The following is a 14,980-nucleotide window of genomic DNA, read 5'->3' on the forward strand; positions in this document are numbered from 1 at the left end:
ACACCGCAGTTGCCATTCTGCTCTGCCGCTTTCAGAGGCTGTGCCATGATGTAACCTCCGTAGATGTCCTGCTACGCCATGGAAGCCGTTGACAGGTCCTAGCCTTACCTTGTTTCCAGCCATCTCTTGTGAGTTGGTTGCATTCGACAGCCCATCGAGGCAAGGGACACGTGCAGGGCTGAGAGAAGCCATCATGGTCCCTGGCCTTGGGTATGCAAAGATCACACGATCGCATGCCCATTTGCGAAAATACGCACCGGCGGAGCATTTCATCGCCACGGCTCGGCAGCTGGACGCTTGTCACTCCAAGCCAGACTACCCGTGCTGATTATGTTCAAGCTTGAGACCAGAGAGATGGTATCCGAGGGCAAGTCGCAAAGAGCCATTTACAGTTGTGTTAGTTTCGTCTTGTTCAAAGCCTACTGCGGATCATCATCAGCAGGATATAAAGAGAGCAGATTGCTGTATCTGAGAATTGCGTTGGGATGGATCAACACCACTGTCAGTTCACATCTTCATCTACGTCACTTACATTCGCTTCTCGCAACCACTTCACTCGCTAACATCATTCGCTTGATTTCAAACAAATGAACTCTGCCCACAACAACATCACGGCAACACCTGATCTTAGAGAGTCATCACCATCTCCCATTGATCTTGCCGAGTCCGCACCCCAAAACATCACTCACCAAGCCGATATGGGTTCTCTTCCTGTTCCAGAGGGCATGAGAGTTCTTGTCTGTCCTTCGGGATTCAAGGGAAGCTTACAGCCAGACGCTGCAGCTGACTGCATCGAAGCGGGCATTCTGGCTGTCATGCCAGAAGCAATCGTCCGCAAGGTTCCCCTTGTCGACGGAGGCGAGGGTTTCACTCGTGCCCTTGTATCGGCGACTGGTGGTACGCTTCACCCAGTCACCGTCACGGGCCCCGTTGGCATTCCGATTGCATCCTTCTTCGGTATCTTGGGTAGCAACAATCCCGATACTCCAAAGACTGCCGTCATCGAAATGGCGGCAGCGGCTGGCCTCAGTCTCGTGCCTGCTCATCTTCGCAACCCGGGCCTTACCACAACTTTTGGAGTCGGCGAACTCCTCGCCGCTGCTTTGAGCGCTGGTGCGAAGCGGATCGTCGTCGGATGCGGTGATTCGGGCACCTGTGACGGCGGTGCGGGAATGCTCCAGGCGCTTGGCGCTCGGCTTATTGACGAGGATGGGCATTCGCTTCCCATTGCTGCCGGGGGCGAGTCCCTTCTGCGTTTGAGGAACATTGACCTTGGCGGCATCGACAAGCGTGTGAGGGACGTCACCATTGAGGTCGCCGTCAACTGGAACAACGTGCTCTCTGGCCCCGACGGCGTTGCCAGAGTCTTTGGCGCGCAAAAAGGCGCTAGCGAATTGCAGACAGAACTCCTTTCAGCAGCCATGGAAGTCCTCGCCGTCGTGGCTGGTCGCTTCCTCTGCGACGACAACGTGGGCCTCTCGCCCGGTGGAGGGGCTTCTGGAGGGCTGGGCACCGGTTTGCGGCTGGTCGGCGCCAAGCTCCGGCCAAGATATGAGGTGGTGGCGGAGTATGTCGATTTCGATGGCCTCTTCACTGACTGTGACCTGGTGCTCACGGCCGAAGGGGGCATCGACGACCAGACTCCGCGAGGCAAAATTCCCGCAGAGATTGGCGTGCGCGCGAAGAAGCACGGCCTGCCTGTCATCGCAATCGCCGGAACCATAGGGCCAGGAGCGCGGGTCAACTACGACGTCGGGATCGATGCGTACACGTGTATCCTGCAGCGACCATCCACGCTGGACGAGGCCATCCTAGACGCGGAGGTTCTGACGCGCGAGAGCGCCGAGTGCGTCATGCGGATGATTGTCGTCGGCCAGGCGTTGGGGTCCAAGAAGGGCTTGCCCATGGCGCAGCAGCCGGCTTCGACATGGGTTTAGAGATGTTTCTGATTGATTGTTGTTTTGAGTTGCAATGTAGCCAAGACCGTAGATGGGGAGACTGGCACGACTGGATGGGCTTAGTGTACGCCAGTAGGGAACAGGGATGTGATCTAGAGTTTTTTTGACCGACATGAGAATATGAAAGAATGACCGCTAGCAGCCCTGGAGGAGACAAATTCAAGACTTGGCATGAATCAGAAATTTCTGCTGAGAAGGGAGATGTGACTGGCGGGAGAATGCACCAGCCAAGACGCTTGGTGTGGCGATGCAAGTTGTGAGTTGGCTATCCAGAGGCAAGATTGGAGATCAAGTGAAGAATAGTAGTAGTAAACAGGATTATCTCATGTAAGAATCGGATGATCAACTCGATTTAGGTTTGAAGGGATGTTCATCCGAAAGGCAAGCGAGACGGGATGGAGGTGAGTGAGAGTTGTCATGCCGTTTTGATAAACCACGGAACGGGACGGAAGCGGCGGCGGGGGGAACCATGAGACGGAGGAAAGAGCCGTTCAAAAGTACGTACCGATAGACTTAGGACCACGATCTCTCACAGAACATGCAGGAGACGGGGTGCAACGTTTGAGGATTGACAGATCTCTTTTGAATCCCATTGAATGCACTTTAGTCTATTCTTGTAAACTTTTGTAACTGTCTAGCTGATCATCTTGATGCGTCCCTCTAGAACTGGTGCAATGACACGGGTCCAGTCGACCGTGAACTCCCCCTCATGCAGAGGGTCACATACCTCAGCCTTTACACCCGCCTTGCTCGCCCATCTAGCGAAGAACTTACGCATAATGAGCATCTCCATGTCGATCTGAGCGACGCTGTCCACTTCATCCTCGGAATCGACCTCCTCGTCGGAGTCATCCTTGGGGGGCTTGACGTTTAGGGCATGTCTTTTGACCATCCACTCAGCCCATGACTTTGACTCAACCTTTGGCTTGGGGTCCGACGTGCCCGTCTCCGCCGGCGTCTCCCACATTTTCCGGGGCTCGACCGGGCTGTGGCACTTCTCGGCAACCTTGACCCAGTGTTCGCTGAGGTTCTTCCATTGGCCAACTGTGCGAAGGCTCATAAAATACTGGCGCAACATGGCGGAGATGAGAATGCCGTTCTCTTCGCAAACGATTTCCTCGGCGGTTCCGCCCTCGGGCTCGACGAGCAGGCTGGTAAATCCGTCTACTTTGGTCAGCTAACAATCTGATTGCAGGAAGCTCCAAAATTACCTTTTCCTCTGCCCATGTACCCTCGGGTCGCAAGTGTATACTTCTTTTCCGGTTCTATCGGTCCGCCTCCAAGGGCCGCTGCTACGATACGGGAGCCCGCTGGCTTGCTGGGGTCGAACGTGTACTCGATGTTGGATACTTGCGGGAATCGGCCTGATGGGTCAGCAATTTCCAGGGCCTTTGAGAGTAGTATGCTATATGGAGATTACCTTCTTGTGCTGGGTACTGGGAGACGCCGTTCTCCAAGGCATCCCAGAGCTGCTGACCAGTCACTCTGATAAAGATAACGGGATCCTCAAAAGGAAAGCAATTGGTGATATCCCTGACCCTGATCGCACCGGGAGGATAAATCTGGTCGCCACGGATTGTGCCAGCTGCCATTAGGGCACAGTCGGCGTTGTGGTAATGCCTCATGACGTCGCAAACGAAATTCCCCATGTTGCTCTCCTTCATCCGGACGGTGCTGAATCTCGCATCCAACGGTGAGGCTGTCCAGCCTACGGACTTGGCCAGGCTGTGTTTCAGCTTGGAGGTCAGGTCTTCGGTAAGCTTTAGTGTCTCCTGATCTTCCGCGATAGAGGAGACGATGTCGCGCTGCAGAATGTCAAAGTCCCACTTTCCTGAACCGTCCTCCCTTTTCCGAACCTCGATGTAACTAAGCTGTTTAAAGTCGGAGCCGGATCGGAGCACGTGCGTGCCATTGACGAAGCTATGAGCGTAGTAATGGTCGTGTCCGCCCAGGATTATGTCGATGAGACCCTCCGTCTTCTCGGCAAGCTTGTTGTCGTTTGGCTCGCGCTGATGGCTGAGACAGATGATGATGTCGGCACCCTGAGCCCGGAGCTGCGGGACCAGTTCCTTGGCTGTCTCGCTGGCCGACTTGTAGATGATGTTGGGCGGCAAGCTGTTGATCGTTTCTAGCCATTCTCTTTCGCCGAGACCGAGGAGACCGATCTTGATACCATTGGACGATGTGATCATGTGCGTGTGCTTGGCATGTCCGAGAGGTACATTCTCGCCCAGGGCCGGGTCCAGGACATTGGCGAGAAGCCAGGGAAAGTTGCACTTAGCAGTCAAGTGCTCGAATTGCTTGACTCCAAAGTCGAAGTCATGGTTCTGTGAAGCATGTAAGTTCCGAGAAAGCAGCAGTAAAGTTTGAGGCCCACTTACACCAACGCAAGTGCAGTCAACGCCGATCTTGTTGAGCACTGGGACCATGTGCTCACCTGGGGCGCAATGAGTACAAGTGACAGACAAGTGAGACGTGATGGGGATGCGCTGTACCTTTTGTGACTGAACTCTCGAGACTGGGGTTGAAGACATCTCCTGAAAATAGAGTCACTAGCTCGGGCTGGCCCTGGTAGCGTTCGTGGCTTCGGTACTCGTTGACGGCAGTGATGAAGCGAGCAACACCACCCACCGGCTCAGCGCTCGCGGGTTCCAAGTGGTAAACATCGTTGAGGTGAAGAAGACGCAGGGCAACCGGTGCGTTGGAGCCCGAGCTGAAAGTGACGACGGGCTCATCGGGCGCTGGGGTGTTTTTGGGCATGGTGGGTACTATGGAGAGGGAGGGAAATAGAAGTGGTCTAGGAATAGCAATGTAGTCGGAATCAGTCGGAAGACTGATTAAGAATTGCAACGCAAACGAGCGTTGCTCGTGAGCTGGAGCTAAGGATAGTGTGAGTGAGGTAAAGTTAGGTTTTGGAGTGAAGGCGAGGTGCCGTGCCGTCCGTCAACCGTCGTCCTTACGGTGCGGTGAGCTGAGTACTGCGGGGGCGGGGGCGGGGCAGGGGCAGTGAATTGGACCACGATTGATTGGTGCAGGAGCAACGGGGACGCAGGAACCAACCAAAAGAGACAATTACCAATGCCAGGTCAGAGGCACGTGATGCAGTTGCTGCGCCATAGTGGGGCAAGATACGTCTTTTCGAGCACAGACTCCATCTGATAAGGATAAGGTTGCTGCTAATTATAACCAATGCCCCACCAGAACAGGGGCCAGCACTTGCTGTTTCTCTGCAGGGAATTCCGCCAGCGCCTTTCTTTAATTTGTTGAACGTGGGTAAATTGATTCAAAGGTAATTCTCTCTTACACCGCTCAAATAAGTTGCTACCCTGACCATACAGTCCAGAAAAGTCGGTCATCTCCGAATGTGGTGCACCAAAGTCCAGAACCTTTCCATCTCCGAGTAAAGCGACTGTGTCGTAAAGACCCACATGCCCAAGTCGATGCATCACCACCAACACTGCCAAGCGAACTCATTGTCTGTTGCATTCTGCATCCTAGAATCAGTCGCAGCATCAACGCTGCAACATGTTAGCCAGGTCCAACCGTTTTTTTTTTCAAACAAAAATCCATCCGCCAAAGAACATAACTTACTTGCTCATCGCCTCTTCCAGTAACAAAACCTTGGACTTCCGCAACTTGGCTCTATTACTGACTCGCTGACCACACAGCAGAGTCAATATACTTATTCATTCCCCCCTATCTCGAAACAATATCTCGGTGCCCAACCTTCTCTAAAACTTGCGAAATCTCTCTGTCATTCGAGACGACGCAGAAAGGATCGATATCAAACGAACAGTTTCCGGCACCAGAACCGGATCTTGAGAGACCACACTTATTCGAGAGCGAAGATCGCCTTGCGTCACCATGTCAGGTCACACACTCCCGTCCTTGTACATGTGGTGAATTCTTCCGTTTTCCAGCCGATGCTGGAGAGTAGAGTTAGATAAGCCGGTACTCGAGGATGCCACAGACTGAGAAGTGTTGAAAGAGCCATTAAAGTATCTCATGACGTAACGGTGTAAGGGGGGGGGGGAGCGCTTATTTACTTGCGCTATGTCCGAAGCAGCGTCACTCATGACCTAAAGGAGCAGCATGTTTAGGCACCTTATGCATTTTCTTTATTTCAAGGATTGATGAGAAGCTGTCGCATCTGTTTAAGTCCGTCTAACTTCAATACCTGGTTGCTGGCCCATATCGCCGTGCTCCCATTTCATATCTCCAAGAATAGGTTTTCTGCCCCCATCGTTATGTCTCCTACGTCTCACGAACTCGAATGACAATCGACATAGGGGCAGTCGTCGGCAGGAACTCGAAGTTACGAATGAGCTAGGATCAAAAGTCTTAGTTATCTATACTTCGAATCATTTTCCACGATGCTTGGGACACTCACCGTGACAAATATCTTGTTCAGCTCTATCATGGCCACCGCTTTGCCCGCACACTGCCACCTGCCAGCACCGAAAACCAACTCGGTTCGTTTTTTCCATTCTTTAACCGTGGCGTCAGCGGCTTCGAGCCATCTCTGGGGCCGGAACTCGTCGGCGTCGTGTCCAAATAGCTCTTTATCATGCGTAACTGACCACGTGTCGTGTGCGACTCTTGTACCTGCAGGTAAGAATTTGCCCTCGTGCACATCGCCTTCAGGCCCGACCTGTTTCATGAGCAACCCAGTGAATGGCGGATGAACGCGGAGGGACTCGAAAATGACTGCCTGAGCAGACCAGTGTTAGCGCGAAGCCGAGGAGCTTTATCGCTTCTATCAACTCGTCATATGCGGCCTGGGCTTACCTGAAGAAAGGGTAGCTTCAGAGCTTCTGGGTTGGTGATGGGCTCAGAGATTGATCCGTCTGAAATCGCTGTCATAATTTCCTCTTCAAGCCTTTCGAAAGTGGAAGGATTGCTTAGTAGGTATTGCATTGTCCACTTGATGGCCTTTGCGGCTGTATCCGAGCCAGCGACCATGGGAAACATGATTTCAGACTGCGCGGAACGTTGGTCAAGCCCATGGCGAATGAAAGATCCCTATTCAACTTATTAACGATCTAAAGGTGTTAACGATGTTTTCTCAGTTTGGCTCACAAGTAGGTCGGGCTCGTCCTTTGCATCCGGAGCGAAACGTTTCACAACGTGCTGCTGGGCGAGTCTACAGGCCACACCGGTTAACATAACGATGATTTCCCAAGTCACAGGCCAGATCTCGATACCGACCTCAAGACGCTTTGCTCCGTTGCAAACTCTTCTAACACAGCCCCTGCGAAAGGGATCCTAACAGTGTGACAGCCTCGGATCCTCATACAAAATCTTCTGAGCTGCGAGGTATGAAACAGTGAAGGTGTCGACTCCCGTAAAGCTAAGACAACCCCAAATCTTCATCTTCCACACCGTCTCTAGAAGGGTTGAAGATGACTTCGTTCTACGTCATAATCAAGCTTTTCATGTGTCCAGCTGAAGATTTCAATAAGGCATGGCAGCATGGCACATTGGTACATAGACGCCACGAAGCGGGGAATCTGTCTCCCCGTCTGACCAGCTAGAGTAGCTTCTTCCAAGGAGTGCCGGGACAGGCACGACAGGGTCCAAGACGAATCAAGGGACCAGCTTAGAAAGTGTCTTATAAAAGTGTCTCACAATGCCAAGTTCGCTTCCCCAGCTAAGTGACAGATGACGCCATTCTATAGGGCTCGAGATCTGCAGGATCTTCAAGGGATTTCAAGACTTGTTTCTTATGTGCGTACTTTGCGCTATGGGGTCTGGATAGACTGGAAGTGCCAGCAAAGACGGAGTCCAAGGAAAGTAAGAACCAAATCAGCCCTCATGATATTTTCGCATACTCAACCGAGTTCTGTTCCTCAAGATGGCCATCGACGCCGGGGAGCAGTATTCGTGCTGACTATGATGAGTGTGGCCTGATGAAGATCAGCCTATCTTTACGTCCAAGATCCTGCCTTTGCCCTTTGGTCCCATGTTCGTTTCTGCCCCATTATCATAGGCTAGTGAGACCTTAGTTTCGGCCGCTAAGGTAGCTCTATAGGGTCATCCCGCTGCATCCCTGCAGGGAAACAACAGTGCGAATGGCTAATCATTTGGAACTAATCAATGATGGCTGAGGCGAACCCCGGACTAGACGCCACCAAACAGGTCAGAGGTATTTACAAGAATGGACACATCTCGATGAGACGGGCGTTATATCGGCTTTCAATCCATCAGATGTAAGGCTCAGTGACGAGTGCCAAGCTTCATGTTCAGCTCGGGATGCTGCAATGGCGTGCACATACCTTCAGCTACGGCTGCCTTGCTGATGTCCTATGTCGCATAAGCTCGGGCAAACTCATGGAAGGGAAGAAGCTGCTGTAAGAAGCAAGAAAAGTATCAACATCGAAGTATATAAACCCAGGGCTTCACGGTCTGTGACAGCCAGAATAGAATCAGCAACACAACAAAACATTTCTAGAGCATAGTCTCCCAGAGTCGATTCTTTCCACATTCATCATGAGATACCAATCTCTCTTCGTCTCCTCCATCTCAGTGCAGGTCGCACTGGCGGCGCTCAATGAGCCCTGCTATGGCTCTGGTGGTAGAGCCGGTATGATGACTTCACCTTTGCCTGGATGAAAGACTTTTGACTGATATTTCTCTCAGGTGTCTGCGTAACTACAAGTTCGTGCTCTTCGAACGGAGGTACAACGATTGACGGCGCTTGTCCGGCCGATGCTTCCAACATCAAGTGCTGCACCAAAGCTTCCTGCGGAAGCGGGGGCAATTGTCGTTGGACAAGCGACTGTGCAGGAACATCTGCTTCCAATCAGTGTCCAGGACCAAGTGGCTTCAAATGCTGCTCCTCCACTGCTACCGGATTCGGTGTCTACGGCGACCCAACTGTTCCATCTGTCGGTGCCTGTAAGCAGGTTGCAGTCAGCGGCGCAAAGAAGATCGTCGCAGCATTTCCCGGGAGGGTCAGGCAAATCTACTGCACTCGCGACTGCACATGCCCTGGCGACTCGGATCACTGCTGCGGCAAAGCGACAGACATGATGTGCTCTGATGCTGGTGGTGTGAGTCAAGCTCGCGTTGATTATTTACCTCAACGTCGCGACTAATCCCTCTGCAGGTCCCCACTATTTCTGGCAAGGAGATTGCTGAGTGGGTTATGAACAACCGTGAGACGCTCAACCTCAAGTACGTTATTTGGGGTCAGAAGATCTGGAATCCTTCTCAAGACTCGGTCAAGTCTTGGTCCAGTTGGCGAAGTATGGATGATCGCGGCGACTTTACCGCGAATCACTGGTGAGTTTAGGTGCTGAAGGAAGACCCAGAAATCCGTGCTCATACAATTTGACAGGGATCATGTTCATGTGAGCTACAACTAGGTGCGAGGGGAATTCTTCGCGACATTATGTTCATGGGAAAATCTAAGAATTTGGAACAAGCTTGTGGGAGCAGGGCAAGAATCCCCCAGTGTAGTAATGGATGGAGAAATGCGGTCCGAATGATGATCCTGCAGGCGGCACATTCAAGTTTGCGCATGCCAAGGTCTGTTGGTGTGCCCTTTGCTCGGGTCACGTACCCTGTAGGTAGCCGTCGAGGCATAAGCCCTGGCCTTATTAGATTGACGTTATGCCTCGCGAGCCGCAATGTTTGGACTTGGGAGTGCAGAAAATCCTTCGGGATGATCCACCTCATTTTGAAAAAAGTATGTTGTGACAATTGAAGTGCCTAAGTTGAGAGAATTTCCTTCCCAACATAGAAGGGGTTTTGCTCTGAACCAAACTAACAAGGGACAGTTAACAGCCGCGGCATGACACGATATGCACCTGATATTTATCAGGGGTTCACCGGCTGCCTTTCCACCTCAATCCGATAGGACCTCCGGAAATGATAATCTTTCTATGCGGGGAACCCACAAAAATCGCATTAGGAGATGCGGCCGGAACCAACATGCATGATTATCCCCGGCCGAGGAGAGGGGTAACATGAGTCAAAGCATTCACGAAATTCTGATAAATCATTGCGATTAGATCTGTAGTATCGTGGTTGCTTCAATATTTCTCATTCTTTGCCAAGCATATGATCTGTAATACAGGCTACAACCTCGTTTCCAATCATGTCAGCAGAAACCCAAGACCGTGGAACTCAATGAGATCAATCCCAATTCCGGCTGTGATGACGACACCCTCAAGCAAAAATCCGTTCTCTACAAGGTCGTTCGCCTGTGGGGAGAAGCTGCCGCAGCTTTGGGGAGACCTTTCCAAGACATCAAAGGTTTGAAAGATGTTCTGGTCGAAGTAGGATTCAAAGACGTCCACATTCAAAGATTCAAATGGCTAAGTGATCCTTGGCCAAAAGATAAGAAACATCGTGAGCTAGGGTACTGAATTTACGAGAATTTTGCGGCTGGTCTGGAAGGCTTTGTCATGGCACCCTTCACAAGAGCACACAATTGGACACCCCAAGAGGTGACAGTGCTGTGTATGGAAGTGCGGAAGGTAATGAACAACCCGAACGTTCATTCCTACTCTTCCATGTAAGCTTACATGACCAAGCCCGGTTGACGTCGCACTACTGACGAGATCTAGTTGGTCGATCTACGCAAGAAAGCCGTAGGCAGCGACCCCGGATCATTGGGTCAGGGAAGAGTCTTGGCCTCAGATGTTGAATATCCGATATCATGGCAACACAATATTCCCCAAGAGGGTCGTTCAGTCCACGTAAGTCATGATCTAGCTGTGGATCCTTACGTTGCGACTTGACTTCGCCGAGATGCAGGGTCGAGAAGTCACTTCACTGATACACGCGTTGAGTTGCTATAGACAATTGGTTGCTCAGCCTAGTTGGGACATGGAGAAGTACGTTCAGGTTGTTCCATACCGGATCAAAGAATATATGGAAGGATACTATGTTTGTCATTCATCGAAAGACGGGGTTCTTGAGATGTTTCTGAAATTAGAACGCTTCTCGACATGGGAACTATAGGCCCTTGTTGTTTCTCATTGTTGTGAGGATGGATTAGCGATTCCTCTTATTTATCTATATCAAGGCGTGTGAATTCTCTCCTTGCACCCAGACGCTCTCATAGTAAGCGGTTATGCGTTCTACTTACGGGGCATTTACGTGCCCCATATGGAAAGGGCCGCAGGGTGCCACTTAGCAGTATTGGCCCGCCTAATCCACACGAGGCACATGCTTAGGCATCATTTGCCGACTTTCCGCTCCAATATAATAGGTTTGCATGCGAGATGTAACCGGGATGAAAGACTACTGGCAGTTTTCTTCATCAGGAAGTACAACCGCCATCTCCGGCATGGTCGCCGCAGACGTGCGTGAGTATCACATCGTAGGAGTGGGGTAGCCTACCATCGAACGATAGGTTTGCAAGTAATAGAACTAACAGTGTTAGTATCCCTATTATAGGGTAGTTAGTTCGAACCGTAGTTAATAAAGAGATTAATTAAACTATCTAAATATTTACGTAATAAGTATAAAAAGGAGGTTCTAATTATAAGTTAAGCTAGCTATAATAATTATAAATAGGGCCCCTAATTAGCCCCTATATAGTCGGCTATATACCGTAGTCGAATTAGACTTCTAATCCGATACTAACTTTCTCTTTTTTTTATTAATTTAACTACTATAGTCAGAGGTATAATTCGACCTCGGGCCCGTTTACTAAGTCGTTTCTTTTTCTCCCTTTTCTCTACTCTTTTTATATAACTTATCCCTCTATTCGTATAATAACTTTTCCGCTATTTATAAATTATTTTAATCCTTTATTTAGTACTATTTTTATAAAAGTATTTACGAGGTTATTTTTATTATCAATTTAACAGATCTCGAGTATCTCGCGCCTTTCGTATAATTACCTAAGGGCTATAATATCGATTATAAGCCTCTTTTCTTTTATTATTCCTAATTTAATAAGGTATTCGTATAATAAGTAAGAATTAGTATAAATAACTATTAAAATAAATAAAAGGCTAATTTAATTAGTAATCTTCTTTAGCGTTATTAAAATCGTATAAGAGAGGTTAACGCCGTTAACTATACCATAAACCTCTAACGCTAATATACTTCTTATTACTTATTTATTTTTAATTAATAAGTAATAGATTATATTACTATATATAATAAATTCGCTCTTATTTATACTCTCGTTAACTAGGATAATAATATACTCTGGCACGGATAGCTTTAACGAGGTAATGCGGGATATTCTTATACAGAATATAAAAAGTGAATATTCATATAGAAGCAAGAATATATGAATATAGGGGAAATAAGCGTATATAAAAGAGGTTTTTATAGTAAAGAGAGTAATATAGTTGAATTACTATATGAGAAGTTGCTTGCTTAACGAAAGGTCTAGGTAGGCAAATACACGCCTATATATAGGCATAAAAACCTCCTACTAGAATATTCCATTGCTTATTAATTATGATATAATTAATAAGCGTATACGTAAGTGAATGCGTAATCGTAGTACGTAATTCCGCCTCGAGTAAATTCCAGATTATTCAGTTACCTTCCAGTACTTTCCATTGCTTACGTAAGCTTATATAAGCAGTATTGCTTACATAATCAATACCTATAATAATCTACAGAAATCGTAGATGAATATGGTATATAGTTTGCTTACGTAATATTGATAATAAGGCGAATAATAAGGTAAACAAAGTTACCTTCGTAACAATAAGCTAGTAAAAACCTAGCTAAATAAGGGGATAAATAAGTAGAAAGTCAGATATTTTTATACCGTAGTTTAGTATATACTAGAGGTAAAAATAACCCTATACTAAGTACTTAAAGATTACGAAACGCTCTACTTAAGGCTAAGATTTAGTTTTAATATTAAAGCGAGAATACTATACTAAACTTACTTCTAAGTATACGACGGCCTTTATTAATAATATTAAGTCAATTAAATATATAATAATAAAGAAAAAGAGGCTAAATATAATAATTGCTAATAAGGAGGCCCAGATTTATTAAATAAATAAAGATTTAACTTATAAACAGGGTAATAAAAGAAGTTATATTATATTTATAAAAAAAATAGATATTAATTAAGTAATTATTTTAAAAAAGAGCGTGCTAAATTGTACGAATAATATAAAAAGTTAAGGGTAGTAAATAGTAAAACTAACCTTCGTCGGTTTAACTAATTCTTTATTATATATAAAAGTAAATCTGGGGATATAGAACTTAGTAATAGTAATTAAAATAGCGGCTTAAAATATATATCCCCTATAAAAGATTTAGAAAATAAAAAAGATCTTACCCTCTATACTAACGAATTAGATTATAATAAAATTAATAATATTAACTACTTTTCTTTTGCCCCGTTAGTTTTTAGAGAATATATAAGGCTAAACGAATAGAGAATAGTAAAAGCTCTTAATAAGTAGGCTTTTATTTACGGATAGTAAGAGAAGGTTTTTTAAATAATAAATATAGAAATAGCTAAAAGGGCGAATTTAATAGGGCCGAAGCCTATTATTTTAATAATTAAAAAGAAGACGCTATTTTTTTTAATATTTAAAAAAAAGGAATATAGTACTAAGTAAATCTAGGGGTAGCTAGAGGGGTCCTTTTTATACTACCTAGATCCCTCGAATACTAAGCTTATATAAGTATTTTATACGAGTAAAAGGTATAGCTTAGATAATTTCTATAGGATTATCCTAAATACTAGGGTATTATAATAGTTAACTAAAAGAAAAGGGTAATTCTAAATATTATAAAAGATTGCGCTAATAACGTTTAATATATTAATAGCGGGTATTATAAAGATTAGTTTTAACCTAAGTAAGGAAATCGTTACCCTAAGTATAATAAAAGTAGAGACGTATTTTAGAATAATAACTTTTTATATTTTATTTATTAATATCCTATTTCTCCTATATCTAAAAGATATAGATTAACTAAGTATTATATTTAATAATATAAAGAATAGAATTTTTAGTAATAAGTACTTCGAAATAATTAAACGATAATAGGGGTATATATTTATAAAGCTTATTAATAATACGAAGTTAATTAATTATTTAATAAAGAGTGAGCTTAGAAGATTATACTAGAGATTTAAGTACCCGTTAGTTACGAGGCTATATAACCTCTTAAAGTAATTAGGTAATAATAATATTAAAATAGGGGTACTAAAGTAGTTAATAAAAGTATATTACTAATACTAGATAAATACGTAAAGCCTACGTAGATTTAAGTTTAAATTACGTAATAAGCTTAACTTTAACTAGGAAATTATTATTAATATTTTTTATTTAAATAGTCGGCTAGTATTATATATAATCGACGTAGCTATATTTTTTTAAATAGGGTAATTCCTCCGGGATTTATAAATAAAAATAGTATAAGTAGCTTTATAAAAAAGCTAAATCGATATATACTAAGGACTATTAAATAGTATTAAAACTAACGCTAATACTAGCTTTAAGTTAGTAGAATTTAGGAATAATACGACGGTTTATAGTATATAGCTAAAAATCGTACTTATTAAAGCGTACTATAGTATTAAAAAAGTAAAGAGGGTATATTAATAATTAAAAAGGGCGTTTAGAATTATTAAAAAGGAAAATCCGGATTTTATTAACGACGAATGCCTCTAGATAGTACTTAAATATTATAACGATACTATAGGGCTTAACGGACTTATATTAATACTATTAGTATTTAGAGTATATTTAAGAACGACCTTAGCCTTGTTACTATTACTAAGCGTAAGTTAACGAGCTTAAATAGTTAAAAAAATAATACGGGTATTATATAAAATAAGCGTAAAAAAGTAAGTTAACGAAGTAATTATTATATATAATAGGCTTAATATAGAGGATAATCTAAATATATTATTAAATTCGGATATATAAATATAGTATAAAATTACTTAATAATAGGCTAGGCTATATAAGTTAATTTCTATTAACGAGCGCTCTTATATAGTTATAAGAGATTATAATTAGCTACTTAAAGTATTAATTATAATAATTAAACCGTACTATATAGATCTTAACGAG

At 45.2% G+C, this 14,980-nt stretch overlaps 4 protein-coding genes across 4 annotated transcripts; 3 read left to right on the forward strand and 1 right to left on the reverse strand.

Annotated features, from left to right (window-relative positions):
- Positions 1 to 587: 587 nt before the first annotated feature.
- CLUP02_15834 (glycerate kinase) lies at positions 588 to 1,937 on the forward strand (the record flags this gene model as incomplete). Its single annotated transcript, XM_049294758.1, has 1 exon — positions 588 to 1,937. The coding sequence occupies one exon, from the start codon at positions 588 to 590 to the stop codon at positions 1,935 to 1,937; it is 1,350 nt and encodes a 449-aa protein (XP_049151905.1).
- Positions 1,938 to 2,592: 655 nt separating this feature from the next.
- Positions 2,593 to 7,331, reverse strand: CLUP02_15835 (5'-nucleotidase; the record flags this gene model as incomplete). Its single annotated transcript, XM_049294759.1, has 16 exons — positions 2,593 to 3,122; positions 3,170 to 3,322; positions 3,379 to 4,285; positions 4,340 to 4,395; positions 4,454 to 4,837; positions 4,938 to 5,092; positions 5,175 to 5,367; positions 5,415 to 5,476; positions 5,550 to 5,614; positions 5,685 to 5,775; positions 5,835 to 5,929; positions 6,228 to 6,284; positions 6,349 to 6,669; positions 6,747 to 6,938; positions 7,038 to 7,223; positions 7,284 to 7,331. 16 exons carry the CDS (start codon positions 7,329 to 7,331, stop codon positions 2,593 to 2,595), a joined length of 3,495 nt encoding a protein of 1,164 aa, XP_049151906.1.
- A 1,116-nt stretch (positions 7,332 to 8,447) lies between these two features.
- On the forward strand, positions 8,448 to 9,325 carry CLUP02_15836 (uncharacterized protein; the record flags this gene model as incomplete). The annotated part of the gene is made up of 4 exons (XM_049294760.1): positions 8,448 to 8,541; positions 8,598 to 9,010; positions 9,067 to 9,242; positions 9,298 to 9,325. The coding sequence occupies 4 exons, from the start codon at positions 8,448 to 8,450 to the stop codon at positions 9,323 to 9,325; spliced, it is 711 nt and encodes a 236-aa protein (XP_049151907.1).
- Positions 9,326 to 10,091: 766 nt separating this feature from the next.
- CLUP02_15837 (uncharacterized protein) lies at positions 10,092 to 10,223 on the forward strand (the record flags this gene model as incomplete). The annotated part of the gene is made up of 1 exon (XM_049294761.1): positions 10,092 to 10,223. One exon carries the CDS (start codon positions 10,092 to 10,094, stop codon positions 10,221 to 10,223), a length of 132 nt encoding a protein of 43 aa, XP_049151908.1.
- Positions 10,224 to 14,980: the final 4,757 nt, after the last annotated feature.

This window comes from Colletotrichum lupini, chromosome 8 (genome assembly GCF_023278565.1).
Source record: "Colletotrichum lupini chromosome 8, complete sequence".
Lineage (NCBI taxonomy): Eukaryota > Fungi > Ascomycota > Sordariomycetes > Glomerellales > Glomerellaceae > Colletotrichum > Colletotrichum lupini.